Source organism: Thamnophis sirtalis, unplaced genomic scaffold (genome assembly GCF_051295495.1).
Source record: "Thamnophis sirtalis isolate CommonGarterSnake01/CBP01778 unplaced genomic scaffold, rThaSir2_p1.2 scaffold_2, whole genome shotgun sequence".
NCBI lineage: Eukaryota > Metazoa > Chordata > Lepidosauria > Squamata > Natricidae > Thamnophis > Thamnophis sirtalis.
The window spans coordinates 55,918,638-55,936,667 of record NW_028261382.1 but is presented as its reverse complement, the minus strand read 5'-3'; the positions used below and the strand labels follow the sequence as shown (position 1 = coordinate 55,936,667).

The 18,030-nt window shown below is 45.5% G+C and overlaps 1 protein-coding gene across 1 annotated transcript in view; it reads left to right on the top strand.

The window, feature by feature from the left end:
* The window catches only part of RASAL1 (RAS protein activator like 1), a 61,961-nt gene that overhangs the window by 26,721 nt on the left and 17,210 nt on the right, over window positions 1-18,030 (top strand). Inside the window, 6 exon segments of the mRNA XM_087705651.1 lie at window positions 365-502; window positions 1,948-2,036; window positions 3,628-3,745; window positions 5,604-5,760; window positions 6,777-6,841; window positions 9,083-9,195. Of these exon segments, the coding sequence (XP_087561777.1) occupies window positions 365-502; window positions 1,948-2,036; window positions 3,628-3,745; window positions 5,604-5,760; window positions 6,777-6,841; window positions 9,083-9,195 (680 nt within the window).

Genomic DNA, 18,030 nt, shown 5'->3' with positions numbered 1-18,030 from the left:
CTGGGATTCGAACTTGGGTTGTTTTTACATATTAGGCAGTTGTATTAACCTCTAAGCCACAAGCTCTCCTCCCTGATCAGCTGAGCCAAGGGAATGATTAAGTGTTGTGTCAGTATGCTCCCTCCCATATTTGGGCATACCGGTTGCTTTGACATAACACATACACGAACCGATTGTTTGCTGTGGGACATTTTGCTGAAAACCAGAAATAGATGCTGCCCTGTTGTTTTTAGGAAAAAACACCATAAAATGTGATATAAGGGAACTGCAAGACTTGGCTAAGCAGCCAGCCACAAGTTAATAACTGGTGGAGCACAAGGCTTTCAGGAGAAAACTCACCTTTTCCTCTCTTACGACTCTTCAGATTATCAAGAAGACCCGTTTCCCACGTTGGGAGGAGATGCTGGAGTTTGTCCTGGAAGAGGGGGCTGATTCCGAGATGCCCCTTGTTGTAGAAGTCTGGGATTGGGACATGGTGGGCAAGAATGACTTTCTGGGACAGGTGAGGACAAAGTAGACTCATGGATGAAGGAGGTTGATTCTTGGCCTGAGCTTAACCGAGCACCCCTATTGTGAAGGAGACCTGGGAGAACGTTCAAGATCTTTGATCTTGGTCTGTGATTGATCTGGTCTGAATCTTTCTTTCTTTCTTTCTTTCTTTCTTTCTTTCTTTCTTTCTTTCTTTCTTTCTTTCTTTCTTTCTTTCTTTCTTTCTTCTTCCTTCCTTCCTTCCTTCCTTCCTTCCTTCCTTCCTTTCCTTCCTTCCTTCCGCCTGCCTGCCTGCCTGCCTGCCTACCTCTATCTCTATCTCTATCTCTATCTCTATCTCTATCTCTATCTCTATCTCTATCTCTATCTCTATCTATCTATCTATCTCTATATCATCTATCTATCTATCTATCTATCTATCTATCTATCTATCATCTATCTATCTATCTATCTATCTATCTATCTATCTATCTGTCTCTCTGTCTCTCTGTCTCTCTCTGTCTCTCTCTCTATCTATCTATCTGTCTATCTGTATCTATCTATATCTATCTATCTGTCTGTCTGTCTGTCTGTCTGTCTCTATCTATCTATCTATCTATCTATCTATCTATCTATATCTATATCTATATCTATATTGATATCATCTATATCTATATCTATATCTATATCTATACCTATACCTATACCTATACCTATACCTATACCTATACCTATACCTATACCTATACCTATCTATCTCTATCTCTATCTCTATCTCTATCTCTATCTCTATCTCTATCTCTATCTCTATCTCTATCTCTATCTCTATCTCTATCTCTATCTCTATCTCTATCTCTATCTCTATCTCTATCTATCTATCTATCTATCTATATCTATCTATCTATCTATCTATCTATCTATCTATCTATCTATATACACACTACCACTCATCATGAAATCTACAGAACCGTAAAGCCTACAAACTTGAAATTTGGCACTTCTTGGCTTCTAGATGCTTGCTAAGAAAGGATTTTTTCAAAATGACCACTAGTATTTCTTATACAGTAATTAACGCACTCTGATGCTAAGGAGTTCTACTCACCCTCCCCACCTGAAATGATCTCTGTTCCAACTGCCGGTTGCCTCACATTCTATTACCTCAGTTCAAACTGGCAGACATTCCACTCCTTCACTCAGGAGTGGTCTGGGGCTCCTTATAGTACTAAATGTCGGTACCTCATCAAAATGTCTACACCTTCCACCTATGGAATTGCTTCCGGAGTCAAGGTGGCGGGAGCGATATTCCCTGATGTGTTTCAATCACCGACCACCACAGATTGAACAGGATTTCTCCTGCATTGCCCAATCACATAGCTTTGTCGCAAAGCACAGTAAATAAATGAAAGGGAAGAAGCATTTCGTAGCTACGATTTGACTCTGATCCCTGGGCTTATCTGCATTTTTCTTGTCTCCGTGCAGGTCAAGTTCTCTCTGGGCTCCGTGCAGAAGACCGTTCTCAAAGATTGGTTCCGCCTGCTTCCCCTGCCCAGTGCAGGAGAGGACGCTGGGTAAATAAGAAGTGCTCTCTTTGTGAAGCATGCAAATGGGTGAGATTGGAGCACCCTTCGTGGACCAGCCAAAATACCCGGTCTCATTTCAGAGACCGGTGAATCATTTGTGTAGCTGTTAGCTGGGGAACTGCTGAGCCTAGTTCATATTTAAAGGGATCTAATGAGAGACAGTGACTGTGAGAGGGATCTTGGAGTCTTAGTGGACAGCCAGCTAAATATGAGTCAGCCGTGTGCAGCCAAAAAAGCCAGTGCAATCCTAAACTGCATAAATGGAGGGATACAATCAAGACCAAGGGAGGTACTAATACCGCTCTATAAAGCCTTAGTAAGGCCACACCTAGAGTACTGCATCCAGGTTTGCTCACCACACTATAAAAAAAGGTGTTGAGACTCTAGAAAGTGTGCAGAGAAGAGGAACCAAGAGGATTAGGGGACTGGGGGCAAAAACATACGACAAATGGTTGCAGGAACTGGGCATGGCTAGTCTAGTGAAGAGAAGAACCAGGGGAGACAGGATAGCAGCCTTCCAATATTTGTGGGGCTGCCACAGAGTGGAGGGGAGTCAAGCTATTTTCCAAAGCCCCTGAAGGCCAGACAAGGAATAATGGATGGAAGCTGAACAAGGAGAGTTTCAACCTGGAAATAAGGAGGAATTTTCTGAAAGGGAGAGCAATCAATCAATGAAACAGAAGTTGCCTTCAGAAGTTGTGGGAGCTTCATCCCTGGAGGCTTTCAAGAAGAGGCTGAAATGGTGTAGGGTCTCCTGCTTGGGCGGGGGTCTTGGACTAGATGACCTACAAGGTCCCTTCCAACTCTGTTAATCTGAATTTATCTAAGATGATCAAAGGCCTGGAGGCTAAAACATAGGATGAACGGTTGCAGGAACTGGGCATGGCTAGTCTAGTGAAGAGAAGGACCAGGGGAGACAGGATAGCAGTGTTCCAATATTTGAGGGGCTGCCACAGGGAGGAAGGGGTCAAGCTATTTTCCAAAGCACCTGAATGCCCGAGAGGGAACAATGGATGGAAACTAATCAAGGAGAGATTCAACCTGGAAATAAGGAGGAATTTTCCGACAGGGAGAGCAATCAACACATGGAACAGAAGTTGCCTTCAGAAGTTGTGGGATCTTCATCCCTGGAGGCTTTCAAGAGGAGACAGGACTGCCATCTGTCAGAAATGGTGTAGGATCTCCTGCTGTGGCAGTGGGTTGGACTAGATGACCTACAAGGTCCCTTCCAATTCTGTTATTCTATTCTATTCTATTCTATTCTATTCTATTCTATTCTATTCTATTCTACTCTACTCTACTCTACTCTACTCCACTCCACTCCACTCCACTCCACTCCACTCCACTCCACTCCACTCCATTCCATTGGATTCTTGGAGTTGAAGTCCATTCGCCTTAAAGTTGCCCAGGCAGAGAAGTCTGATCATCTTGAGGTTTCTGAGGTTGACATGTCCACTCAACCTAATGTTCATCAGCATCCAGGTCTCGATGTTAAACTCTTGCCTTCCTTTATAAGCTGCTCTTTGCAAAGTGAAAACATGCTGGTTAGACTTCACGTGTCCCTCTTCTCTGCTTGCAGGGAAAAACTGGGGCAGCTAAGACTTCAGGTTCGGCTTGCTGAAGACAGGATCCTGCCTTCCAGTTACTATCAACCCCTGGTAGACCTCCTTGTGGCATCTGTCTTGTGTCCTCCAGAGGTAGGTAGTGGAACAGAACCAGGGGTGGGATTCAAAAATTGCAGCAACAGATTTGCTGTCCCATTGCTGGTTTTGCTTCCCACATTATTTAATGTGGGAAGAAGGAGGGATCATAAAAAAGAGACATCCTAAGTATAGGACCAAATGAATGTGAATAAGAGAATAAGCCGTGGTTGCTTTCAATTGTGGTTTGTTGGATAATTGGCTGGGTATCTAGCTAACAAGAAGAGGTCAATTATAGCTTAAAAACAGTAATGGATCTGGATTCACCTATCAGGTTAAACCTCAATCAGAACAAAAGATTACATTAGGCTTAGCATGATTCCGAACCCAATATAACAGCCACATGTATAAAACTAAAATAACAATAATTCTCTACATAGTTTGCATTTCAAGACAAGAGTTGTTAATTCCAGTTTTGGTATCAACTAATGAAGTGCAAATAGGAAAGAACCCGGAGTTTCCTCCATATAGGGATAATTTGACATTTCAGGACCTTGGAGAGCTGCCTAGGAGAGCAGGAGTTGCTCTTGAGAACTCCATCTCAAGTCTGAAGTCTGGAGAAGTCAAGAGGGATTCATATCGATTGCACACATTCGTGTGAACGTTCGATTCAAAGTTGGTTTGATCCGATTATTCTTTCAAATCAAACCTTCAGATCAGTGCTTTGGATGCCTTTGAATTGACCCAAATATTGGACAGACTTTGCAAATAAACATGTCTAAATTGAATCAATCCAATCGTCTGAAGCAGAACGTTGAAAGGAAATGGAATCTATTCGATTTGAACCAAACAAGATTCCAATGAGCCAGCGGTGCACAGGCAGCTACCAAAAAAGCCAACACAGTTCTAGACTGCATAAACAGAGGGATAGTATCAAGATCACATGAAGTGTTAATACCACTTTATAGGGCCTTGGTAAGACACACTTAGAATATTTGCATTCAATTTTGGTTGCCACAATATACAAAAAGATGTGGAGACTCCAGAAAAAGTGCAGAGAAGAGCAACAAAGATGATAAGGGGACTGGAGGCTAAAACATATGACGAACGGTTGCAGGAACTGGGTATGTCTAGTTTAATGAAAAGAAGGACTAGGGGAGACATGATAGCAGTCTTCCAATATCTCAGGGGTTGCCACAGAGAAGAGAGAGCCAAACTATTCTCCAAAGCACCTGAGGGCAGAATAAGAAGCAATGGGTGGAAACTAATCAAGGAGAGAAGCAACTTAGAACTGAGGAGAAATTTCCTGACAGTGAGAACAATTAATCAGTGGAACAACTTGCCTCCAGAAGCTATAAATGCTCCAACACCGGAAGTCTTTAAGAAGATGTTGAGTGTCCATTTGTCTGAAGTGGTGTAGGGTTTCCTGCGTAGGCAGGGGGTTGAACTAGAAGACCTCCAAGGTCCCTTCCAACTCTGTTATTCTGTTCTGTTCTGTTCTGTTCTATTCTATTATTCTATTCTATTCTATTCTATTCTATTCTATTCTATTCTATTCTATTCTATTCTATTCTACCCTACCCTACCCTACTCTATTCTATTATCCTATCCTATCCTACCCTACCCTACCCTACCCTACCCTACCCTACCCTATTCTATTCTATTCTATTCTATTCTATTCTATTCTATTCTATTCTATTCTATTCTATTCTATTCTATTCTATTCTATTCTATTCTACCTTATCTGATTTATAACAGGTTCCGTAATGGACCCATCGCACGATGGGTACGTGCATTTCTACTTCTCCATCAACATCCACAGCCAAATGATAGAAACTCGAGACATTGTTCAATAGCAGGGAGGCAAACATAGGCGTTTGTACGTTAATGATAGGTATTGTGGTACTTTGCACAGGAGGCAGATGACCTCACCCCACTCGCCCTCCTGGAAGAGGTATGCTTGGTGGAGAGCCGTCAAGACGTATCTACTAAGCTGGTCAAGATCTTCCTTGGGCAGGGCCTGGTGATACCTTTCTTGGATTACCTGAATTTCCGTGAGATTTCAAGAACAAGTAAGTGCCTTCATACGTCAAGTGTGTGATCCAGGATCTCAGCCAGCAAGTTGAGACCAACTACTACATAGATGAGTAAGATTTGTTTTGGGGGAGATCTATGGGACGTGGTTTATTTTTCTGAAGAAAATTTATACAGCTGCCTACTACTCTCTCAGTGACTCTGCGTGCTAGTTTTAAATTAGGTGAAACCTAAGTAGTCTGATAGGGACATGGCAGCTCAGGGGCGAAGATGCTGAGCTTGTCGATCAGAAAGGTCGGCAGTTCGGCGGTTCGAATCCCGAACGCCCCGTAACGGAGTGAGCTCCCGTGACTTGTCCCAGCTTCTAAGAGCCGAGGTGGCGCAGTGGTTAGGGTGCAGTACTGCAGGCCACTTCAGCTGACTGTTATCTGCAGTTCAGCGGTTCTAATCTCACCGGCTCAAGGTTGACTCAGCCTTCCATCCTTCCGAGGTGGGTGAAATGAGGACCCAGACTGTGGGGGGGCGATAGGCTGACTCTGTAAACCGCTTAGAGAGGGCTGAAAGCCCTACGAAGCGGTATATAAGTCGAACTGCTATTGCTATTCTGCCAACCCAGCAGTTCGAAAGCACGTTAAAAAATGCAAGTAGAAAAATAGGGACCACCTTTGGTGGGAAGGGAACAGCGTTCCGTGCACTTTTGGCGTTGAGTCACGCTAGCCACATGACCACGGAGACGTCTTCGGACAGCGCTGGCTGTTTGGCTTTGAAGCTAGCACTGCCCCCTAGAGTCAGGAATGACTAGCACATATGTGCGAAGGAAACCTTTAAAGTAGTCCTGAGTGAAATGAAACGTGAGCCAACGTGAGTGATGGGGAGGTGTTGAATTGCTTATTTTAAACGCAAGATCATGGATCATGCGATGAGTTGGCTGATGGTGGTGTTCGAATGCCAAACGCAATCAAGGGGTGTCTCTTACTCATCTTAAAATAATTAGAGGAGAAATGTCACATCTCTGCGTGTTCTTTTTTCTCCCCCCCCCTTCCCTCCTCCCCAGTGGATCCCAACACTCTCTTCCGTTCCAACTCGCTAGCCTCCAAGTCCATGGAGCAATTCATGAAGGTGAGTGAGGAGCAGAAGAACATAGAGAAGGTGATGAGGATGGAGAACATCGAAGCAGAAGGATAGGTCTCAAAAATTCCTAGAAAGAAAAATGGGCTGTGAATTGCAGAATCTGTTTCAAATGACGGTGCCAGGTTTTCTCTAGTTTGATTCCTATGCCAATTGTTTCTTTTTTTGAGGGGGGAGGGAGTAGAATAGGGGTAAAGCTGGATGCCAGCTTCGTTGCCATGGTAGAGAAAAGGGTGCATTAAATGGCAAACATCCCATCATAAGATACGGCAGTTCAGCCCTTGTAAAAATGTTTAATTGCATCCCGGTGATCGTTGACATGGTCAAAGGGAGTCAAGCTATTCTCCAAAGCACCTGAGGGCAGGACAAGAAGCAATGGGTGGAAACTAACCAAGGAGAGAAGCAACTTAGAACTGAGGAGAAATTTCCTGACAGTTAGAACAATTAATCACTGGAATAGCTTGCCTCCAGAAGTTGTGAATGCTCCAACACTGGAAGTTTTAAAGAAGAGATTGAATAACCATTTGTCTGAAGTGGTGTAGGGTTCCCTGTCTAAGTAGAGGGGTTGGACTAGAAGACCTTCAACGCCCCTTGCAACTCTGTCTATTCTATTCTATTCTATTCTATTCTATTCTATTCTATTCTATTCTATTCTATTCTATTCTATTCTTATGAGCCGAGGTGGCGCAGTGGTTAAATGCAGCACTGCAGGCTACTTCAGCTGACTGCAGTTCTGCAGTTCGGCTGTTCAAATCTCACCGGCTCAAGGTTGACTTAGCCTTCCATCCTTCCGAGGTGGGTAAAATGAGGACCCGGATTGTTGTTGGGAGCAATATGCTGACTCTGTAAACCGCTTAGAGAGGGCTGAAAGCCCTATGAAGCGGTATATAAGTCTAACTGCTATTGCTATTGCTATTGCTATTGCTATTCTATTCTATTCTATTCTATTCTATTCTATTCTTATGAGCCGAGGTGGCGCAGTGGTTAAATGCAGCACTGCAGGCTACTTCAGCTGACTGCAGTTCGGCTGTTCAAATCTCACCGGCTCAGGGTTGACTCAGTCTTCCATCCTTCCGGGGTGGGTAAAATGAGGACCCGGATTGTTGTTGGGGGGCAATATGCTGACTCTGTAAACCACTTAGAGAGGGCTGAAAGCCCTATGAAGCAGTATATAAGTCTAACTGCTATTGCTATTGCTATTGCTATTGCTATTGCTATTGCTATTCTATTCTATTCTATTCTATTCTATTCTATTCTATTCTGTTCTATTCTACTCTATTCTATTCTCTCCTTCCTTCTTTCCTTTCTCTTTTGGACAGCCATTTGTCTGAAAGATTATAGTATCTCCTACTTGTAGTTGGACAGGTAAGGAGGTGACAAATACTGACCACGTAACCCTGGAATACCATAAATATTGTAAATTCATGTCCGGCATGAATTTTGATCAAAAAGACCGTGGGAATGCTATGACAGTCGCAAGGGTGAGGACAGGTCATAAATGACTTTGTTCAGTGCAGTGGTGGGTTTCAAAAATTGTTTGAACCTACTCCGTGGGTGTGGCCTCCTTTGTGGGAGTGGCTTGCCACCCATGTGACTGGATGGGAATGGCTTGCTGCCCATGTGACCGGATATGAAGATGCCGATGACACTTGTCAGAACACCTTAAATTACCTCACACACCGCCCTGGCATGCATAAGAATATGATGCAAACTTGTTTTTTAAAAGGCATCTTTGGTTTGCGTTAAAACAACTTCAACACACGCAATGTTCTGATTGCACTACAAACGCAGTAGTCATCCTTACCTTTCACAGAGGCACTGAGTTTTATAAATAGGAGCATGATAGTGGAGAATAATCATATCCAAGGACCAGTGGTGGGTTTCAAAAATGTTTGGAACCTCTTCTGTAGGTGTGGCCTGCTTTCCGGGTCCACTGGTGGAACCTCTTCTAACCGGTTCGGTAGATTTGACGAACCGGTTCTACCGAATAGGTGCGAACTGGTAGGAACCCACCTTTGGTTCAGTGCCATAAGTTTGAATAGTCACTGAATGAATGGGGTATAAGCAGAGGACCATCTGTAAAGGGATAACGTTTGTTCATAGCGCTAAAAGAAAATCTTGGAGTGTAACATTCCTTCTTCTTTATTTAGAAGCTCTTACTCTCTTTTTGCTTTTTAACCAATGTGTTTTATCTTGCCTTTCACCCCTCCCCAATCCCCTGGTCCTTTGTAGATAGTGGGAATGCCCTACCTCCACGGAGTTTTGAAAGTTATTGTACACCGGATCTTTGAAGAGAAGAAGTATGTGGAACTCGATCCCTGCAAGATTGAACCTAGTCGGGCCAAGTAAGGAAATAAATGCATATTTATTTAATGGATTCAATAATGTTTACGTAATTGTAGCAATAGCCCTTAGACTTATATGCCGCTTCACAGTGCTTTCCAGCCTTCTCCAAGAGGTTGACAGAGTCAGCCTCTTGCCCCCCAACAATCTAGGAAGGAAGGAAGGAAGGAAGGAAGGAAGGAAGGAAGGAAGGAAGGAAGGAAGGAAGGAAGGAAGGAAGGAAGGCAGGCCAAGGCCAAGGCCAAGGCCATAGCAATAGCAATAGCAATAGCAATAGCAATAGCAATAGCAATAGCAATAGCAATAGCAATAGCACTTAGACTTATATGCCGCTTCACAGTGCTTTCCAGCCCACTCTACAATGTCAGCCTCTTGCCCCCATCAATCTAGGAAGGAAGGAAGGAAGGAAGGAAGGAAGGAAGGAAGGAAGGAAGGAAGGAAAAGGCAAGGCAAGGCAAGGCAAGGCAAGGCAAGGCAAGGCAAGGCAAGGCAAGGCAAGGCAAGGCAATAGCAATAGCAATAGCAATAGCACTTAGACTTATATGCCACTATGCCAGAAGTGCTTTCCAGCCTTCTCCAAGCAGTTTACAGAGTCAGACTCTTGCCTCCAACAATCAAGGAAGGAAGGAAGGAAGGGAGGGAGGGAGGGAGGGAGGGAGGAAGGAAGGAAGGAAGGAAGGAAGGAAGGAAGGAAGGAAGGAAGGAAGGAAGGCCAAGGCCAAGGCCATAGCAATAGCAATAGCAATAGCAATAGCACTTAGACTTATATGCCACTTCACAGTGCTTTCCAGCCCACTGTACAATGTCAGCCTATTGCCCCCAACAATCTGGGTCTTCATTTTACCAACTTCAGAAGGACAGAAGGCTGAGTCAATAGCAATAGCATTTAGACTTATATACTGCTTTACAGTGCTTTACAACCTTCTCTAAGCGGTTTACAAAGTCAGCCTCTTGCCCCCCAACAATCTGGGTCCTCATTTTACCCACCTCGGAAGGAGGGAAGGCTAAGTCAACCTTCCATTCGATCAGGATCGAATTGCTGGCAGTGGGCAGAGTTAGTTTGCAATTCTTCATTCTAATCACTGGGAAGGAAAGAAAGGAAGGAAGGAAAGAAGGAAGGAAAGAAGGAAGGAAGGGCAAAGCATTAGCAGTTAGACATATACTGCTTTATAGTGCTTTATAGCCCTCTCTAAATGGTTTACAAAGTCAGCCTCTTGCACCCAACAATCTGGGTCCTCATTTTATCAACTTCGGAAGGACGGAAGGCTGAGTCGACCTTGAGCCAGGATTGAACTCCTGGCAGACGGCAGAGTTAGCTTGCGATACTGCTTTCTAACTACTACACAGGAAGGAAGGAAGGAAGGAAGGAAGGAAGGAAGGAAGGAAGGAAGGAAGGAAGGAAGGAAGGATGGAAGGCTGAGTCAACCTTAAGCCAGTCAGAATCGAACTGCCAGCAGGCAGCCGTTGGCAGAATTAGCCTGCAATTCCACATACCAACCACTGGGCCACCTTGGCTCTCAATTATAGTCAGTTGAATTATGCTGAATTGTTTTGCGCATCTCATCACAACAGGAGATTAATCCAAGCTTTATTCTGATGAGCACCAGAATTTATCTAGGCTGCAAACTACAGATAGTCCTTGACTTATGACCACAATTGAGCCCAAAATTTCCGTTGCTAAGCGAGACATTTGTTGAGTGGGTCCCCCCCATTTTACGACCTTTCTTGCCACAGCCCTGGAAAAAGTGACTTACGACCATTTTTCACACTTGCGGCCACTGCGGAGTCCCCCACAGTCACGAAATGAAAATTCAGATGCTTGGAAACTGCTTCACATTTACGACGGTCGCAGTATCCCGGGAGGCCATGCGATTCCTTTCGGCGACCTTCCGACAAGCAAAGTCAAGGGGGGAACCCACATTCACTTAACATCCGTGCTACAAAGTTAACACCCACCGTGATTCCCGTAACGATCGTCGTAAAACGGGGCGAAATTTGCTTCACAAATGTCTCCCTTTTTTTTCCAAACAATTTTTTAAATTTTTTTGTTCTCTTACACACCATTTTAAGTATACGTTCACACGATTGTGATTCTTCTTTGCATTTATCATTCTTATACATTTATTATTTCATTTAATAGGTTATAGTTTGGATTGCTGTATTTACCATCCTTACTCCTTTTGCAACATCACCTTATTTTCCCTTTCTGTTCTCCCTCCCTCCCTTCTCTACTTTCTTCCTTCCTCTTCTCCTTCCCTTCCTTCTTCCCTGACCTTTCTCCTACTCCTGCTCTTCCTCTTCCCCTTCCTACCCTCTCTCCTTCTCTTCTTCTCCCTTCCATCCTCCTCTCCTTTTTCCCTCCCTTCTCTACTTCCTTCCTTCCTCCTCTCCTTCCTCTTCCTTCTTCCTTGACCTTTCTCCTACTCCTGCTCTTCCTCTTCCCCTTCCTACCCTCTCTCCTTCTCTTTCTCTCCCTTCCATCCTCCTCTCCTTTCCCTTTCCTTTTTCCCTCCCTTCTCTACTTCCTTCCTTCCTGCTCTCCTTACGTCTCCCTTAGCAGCCAAAATTTTGGGGGCCCTTGCGGTCGTAAGACCGAGGGCTACCTGTGCTGCCTTATGGAGGTGATCACTCAGTGCTAACTCAAGAGTTGTGAATTTGGAACAAGATGGTAGAAAAATCCTTTTTTTCTCCCGGGAGGTGCCAGGGGCAGTGAAAAAGAATTAAAACAGTCGGGCAGAGGACCCGACTTCCTTCACAAGGAGCTTTCTCTCACCCCACTGGGCTAATTAAAACAGAAACGGCCACGTTTGCCTGGCAGACAATTTATGAGTCTAAAAATAATGGGACAGAATGTTCCTGGGTAAAGATAAATCACAGCTCCGATGTGAATTGTGCAGAAAACTCTAGGAATGAAGGCGCGGCTTCCCGCCGCGGAAGGGATCTCGGGAGGTTGTGTGGTTGTGATGTGATACTCGGTTGTGTGTTGTTCTAGGCTGCATAAGCACCCAGGGGCAGGACAAGAAACAATTGTTGTGGCCCAAATTGGCAGCAGATTCGGAGAGGGAGGAGGTTGGGGAGGAACCTGGGCCAGTCCTGGAGTCTGGGGAAGGCTCTGATGAGGGCTCTGTGTTGGAGCCAGAGAGGGGGCCAGAGCCGTATGCCAGTTATCAGCTGCCTTCAGAGTCAGACATGAGTTGAGGCAGACAAACAGCTGGAGCCTGTTCCCAGTGTGCGCATGCGCAGATTTGCCAGACGAAGGGAACAGCTAAAGAACAGGAGTCGACTTGGGAGGCCGCAGGTGGACGGTGAATGGCCCCTCCCAGGGGAAATAAAAGAGGAGCGAAAGGGGAGTGGAGTTTGCAGGAGAAAATTAGTTCGCTTCATTGGTTCGTGACTCTCCAAGACTCCTTGCCAACTTCTGCAGATCTCGGCCTGTCAGCTCTCCAAGCCAGATAAGGTCTGTGACTATAAATCCTCCCTTGAAAGACTTTGCTGGATGGGAATGAGCAGAATTCGCAGTCAATTAATAAAAGGGGCTTTTGCTGGGACAAGGAATTGGCTTCAGGCCTTCGGGAAGCCTCGGTCAGAACAACAACGGGGGAAGGTTCATTAAAGAGAGATCCAACTTGGAAATAAAACGGAATTTCCTGATGGTGAGAAAGATGAAAGATCCAGTGGAAGGGTTTGCCTCTTCTGTGGATGCTCTATCGCTGGAGATCTACGGAGATCCTCCAGGTCATGGTTCTCCCAAAGGTAGTTTTTCATGAGGCACCTGGACTTTCTGTTTTTTCTTTGAAGAGGTTTCGCTTCTCATCCAAGAAGATTCTTCAGTTCTCAGTTCAGTTCTTCTTCAGAGCTGAAGAAGCATCTTGGATGAGAAGCGAAACCTCTTCAAAGAAAAAACAGAAAGCCCAGTTGCGTCTTGAAAAAGCACTTTTTGGGTCTATGCTGGAGGTTTTCAAGAGGTTTCATTTGTCCAGCATGGTACAGTGTTCTGACCACCACCCCCCTTCTCCATCCAGGAACGAAAGCCAAAACAGACGTACAAAAGAATGTTTTAATCAGTCCAAGCTCTTGTTGGCTGCAAGCCACATAAACAAAGAGATAAGAGCCGAGGTGGCGCAGTGGTTAAATGCAGCACTGCAGGCTACTTCAGCTGACTGCAGTTCTGCAGTTCGGCGGTTCAAATCTCACCGGCTCAAGGTTGACTCAGCCTTCCATCCTTCCGAGGTGGGTGAAATGAGGACCCAGACTGTGGGGGCGATATGCTGACTCTGTAAACCGCTTAGAGAGGGCTGAAAGCCCTATGAAGCGGTATATAAGTCTAACTGCTATTGCTATTGCTATTGCTATAAGCTCTCTGGCAGCAATTACTACGAACCTAGGCAATGCAAATAAGCTTCTCACAACAAACCACTTATCCAAGTTGGTTTCTCTGAAACATGAACGTGAACGAGAACGTTGACTCCTGCAACCAGGGCGTGGTACAAACAGTCTCTTTTATACTCAGGAGAGGATCTTAATCAGCATCAGCTAAGCACAATCATTTCCTACAATTACGAAAGTGTTCCTAGTTTTCCCCCTTTCCCTTGTCTATTGTGAGCCGTCCGGAGTCCTTCGGGAGTGGGCGGCATACAAGACAAATAAAATCAAATCAAATTCCTTCCGTTGAGTAGCCCTTCGTCTGCATGCATCCTGAAACAACTCCCAAATGTTTTCCGAAACATTCCCTTTGATCCAATGCTCTGCCACCACCTGGTGGCCAACCAGTCTCTCCTCGCCCTGCTCGGAGTCGACACCCTGTCCAGGGTCCTCCACCTCCTCCAAGGCCGACTCATAGGGCCCCTCGCTGTCGGAGTCTGGCGGCAGCTCCAACGGCACCTGCCGGGCCACAACAGTACAGTATAAGGTTTCCTCCTCTTTGTGGCAACCCCTCAAGTATTGGAAAGCTGCTCTCCTGTCTCCCCTGGTCCTTCTCTTCACTAGACTAACCATGCCCAGTTCCTGCAACTGTCCATCGTATGTTTTAGTCTCCAGATCTTTGATCATTTTAGATAAATTCAGATTAACAGATTTGGAAGGAACCTTGTAGGTCATCAAGTCCAATCCCCCGGCCAAGCAGGAGACCCTACATCATTTCTGACAAACAGCAGTCCAATTTCTTCTTGGAAGCCTCCAGTGATGAAATTCCCACAACTTCCAAAGGCAACTTCGGTTCCACGGGTTGGTTGTTCTTACTGTCAGAAAATTCCTCCTTATTTCCAGGTTGAATCTCTCCTTGGTCAGTTTCCATCCATTATTCCTCATCTGGCCTTCAGGTGCTTTGGAAAATAGCTTGACCCCCTTCCTCTCTGTGGCAGCCCCTCAAATATTGAAAGGCTGCTATCATGTCTCCCCTGGTCCTTCTCTTCACTAGACTAGCCATGCCCGGTTCCTGCAACCGTTCATCCTATGTTTAAGCCTCCAGGCCTTTGATCATCTTAGATAGATTCAGATTAACAGAGTTGGAAGGGACGTTGGAGGTCATCTAGTGCAACACCCTGCCCAATCAAGAGACCCTACACCTTTTCTGACAGATGGCAATCTAGTCTTTTCTTGAAAGCCTCCAGCGATGAAGCTCCCACAACTTCCAAAGGCAACTTCCGTTCCATGGGTTGATTGTTTTCCCTGTCAGAAAATGTCTCCTTATTTCCAGGTTGAATCTCTCCTTGGTCAGTTTCCATCCATTATTCCTCATCTGGCCTTTGGAAAATAGCTTGACCCCCTCCTCTCTGTGGCAGCCCTTCAAATATTGGAAGGCTGCTATCCTGTCTCCCCTGGTCCTTCTCTTCACTAGACTAGCCATGCCTGGTTCCTGCAACCGTTCATCCTATGTTTTAGCCTCCAGCCCTCTAATCATCCTGGTTGCTCTTCCCTGCAGAAGATGATAGTTTGGGGTGGGGAGTCTGTTAGCCCCGAGACCCTTTGTGATCCAAATAGGGGAGATCCATGGGTCAAAAGGATGCTTAAGGACTAACCCCTGGGGAATCCAAGCAAGAGAACGCAACGCTCCACTCTTTTTTTTTTAAATATACTTTTTTATTTTCCATTTTCATAACATATAATCACATATATACTATTACATAGCCAATATCCTATTGTATTAAGTAGTAATTACATCAGTTCCTCTTGCCATCAACGCCCAGAAAGATAAAAACCCACTATTAGCTCTTCTGCTCTCTATACACCTCTTTCTTCTACCTCTCTCCTACCTCCTTTCTTCCCTCCATCATCCTTTTCTACTCTACTTCCCCTTCCTTTCTCCTTCTCCTCTCTCTACATTCCACTCCTTCTTATCCTCCTCATCTTCCCCCCTTACCCTCTCTCCTATCCCTCTCTTCCCATCTTTCTTCTCTCCTCTGTTTCCCACTCTTCCTCTCATTGGTGTATTTCCGCTTCTGAGCAAACTCCATTCTATGTTGATGGTATTTATGCTTCCATATCAATATACTTAACATATCTTAGTTTTAAAGAAAAAAATAAGAGAAGACAGTATACATGTGCGATCATATTACTTTAAAATCTAACACCCCTCGTCAAGCCTAATATACATAAATGAATTATCCTTGACTTGCATCAAACCAATTTTTCGATCTGTTTTCCACCTGGCCTGTAGCTGTCCATACTGGAACCATGTTTGAATTACCTTTTCCTCTTTTAATTCATCCAAAGATTTTAGTTGTAATACACCCCTTTCTAGGGTAAGAAGCTGTCTATAAGTAATTATATCCTGTTTTTGTACTATGTTCATATTTTCTATTGCATGTCTAGGAATTGCCCACATGGGTATCTTATCATTTAATTTGTATTGATATTTTTTCCAGACCCACTCTTAAAGACAGCCCACTGAAAATCAAATAGCATCCTTGTCTTCCTAAGGGGGAAAAAATCTGTTCTTCTATCTCCTTCTCGTTAAATGCAGGCGTGGGGAAAGATCGCTCACCCGTGTTGTGAGCGTTTGTGGTTGTTTGTCGGGTGTGAGAAACTCACGCTCGATTTTAGGCGAGGGATGATGGCACCGAGCCCGGCGTTTCTAGAAGGGTGCCAACTGCGATGGAGGGCTGAGAACAGGCCGCTGCGAGATTTTCAGATACTCCAAAGATAGCAGCGTTCTTGGGATGCTGTTCACTCGGGTTGCTAGGCAACCCTGTCTCCGGGATGCTGCTGGGAAGAACACGGCACTGCATCAAGATAGCGTGGAAGGGAAGTGTGTTGCTAGAGGGTGTGCCCCTGAAAAGCCATGCGTCTTGCTGCAGACGCAGTCGAGAGCACACGGGCTGGGAGTGACGTAGCCCAAAGACATGGGAAGCCAAGCCATCATAGTCTGGACAGCTGAACCCATTTCCGAGGTCCACATGGGGCAGCCCTTGAAGAGCATTCGGAGACTTCAGCTTGTCCAGAATGCAGCCACGCGAGCGATTGTGGGTGCACCTCGGTTCACCCACGTAACACCTATCCTCCGCGAGCTGCACTGGCTGCCTATTGGTCTTCGGATACGCTTCAAGGCGCTAGTCGTCACTTATAAAGCCCTTCATGGTATTGGACCTGGGTACTTGAGAGACCGCCTGCTGCCAATTACCTCCAATAGACCGATCAGATCCCACAGATTAGGCCTCCTCCGAATTCCATCCGCCGGCCAATGCCGACTGGCGACTACCCGGAGGAGGGCCTTCTCTGTGGCTGCTCCGACCCTCTGGAACGAGCTCCCCGTGGAGATTCGAACCCTCACCACCCTCCAGGCCTTCCGCAAAGCCCTTAAAACCTGGCTGTTCCGACAGGCCTGGGGCTAAAGAGCTTTTGCCCCCTTCCTCGAATGGTATGGTGGTTGTGTGTTTTAAATTGTGTATTGTTATGTTCGTCTTTTTATCCCCTGTTTGTACCCCCTTCCCTGACCGAATTGTGAGCCGCCCTGAGTCCTCTTCGGGGAAAAGGGCGGCATATAAATGAAATAAATCCTAATCCTAATCCTAATCCACCTGGCTATGAAATAGTGGAATGAGCATCCTATCCTAGAATCCCAGAGGTGGAAGGAGTCCTTGAGGTTCTCAAATCCAGCCCCTCTGCAGGAACTAAGAGAATAGGATGGGCATCGACCGTCCTCATTTATCAGCGGAAAGGCTCAAATCTAGTTTCTCCCACGGGCACCGGCGGTGTCGTGCCTGCAAGCCATCTTTTCTTTTGGACTTCAGGCCTGCCACACTTTCTACTGTCTACTTTCTATTGCGGGAAAATGGGAAGGGGGGGGGATAATACGGAGTTGGGTGATATGTAGCCATAACAACATTCTTCTTAGAAACTCAAGGTCATCTTTGTCTCTGCACCTGGCCGGAACTGGATGGATGGGTGGAAGCTGTCTTCATGGCAGTGGGAGATTGGACCATGGGATGGACTGGTGGGTGTGGGGAGGACAAGATCTTGAACTTTCAACTGGGTGGAGAAAACTGGGAAGCCTTCAGATTCGGGTTTTCCCAGATGTGCCAACATGGCTCTCTTAATAAATTGGAACTTTGAGGAATCTTTTGCCTTGGATTCTGATCTAATTTTGGATGCTATTTGGAACCCTGATAGGTAGAACACGTGCCCATCAACTTTAACAACGGGTTGCTGAAAGCCCAGGCATAGGAAGATATATAAATAACCCTACCAAGAATGCCAATCTTTGAACTACCTCGTCAGCAGGGCATAATCCTGAATAGGGTTGGCACCTCGCATGGCGTCTCCTGGGACTCTGTATGAATGGGGCAGGGTATCGTCCCCTCAGTGTGACTGTGGGGTCCCATGTCAAACTGTGGATCTCA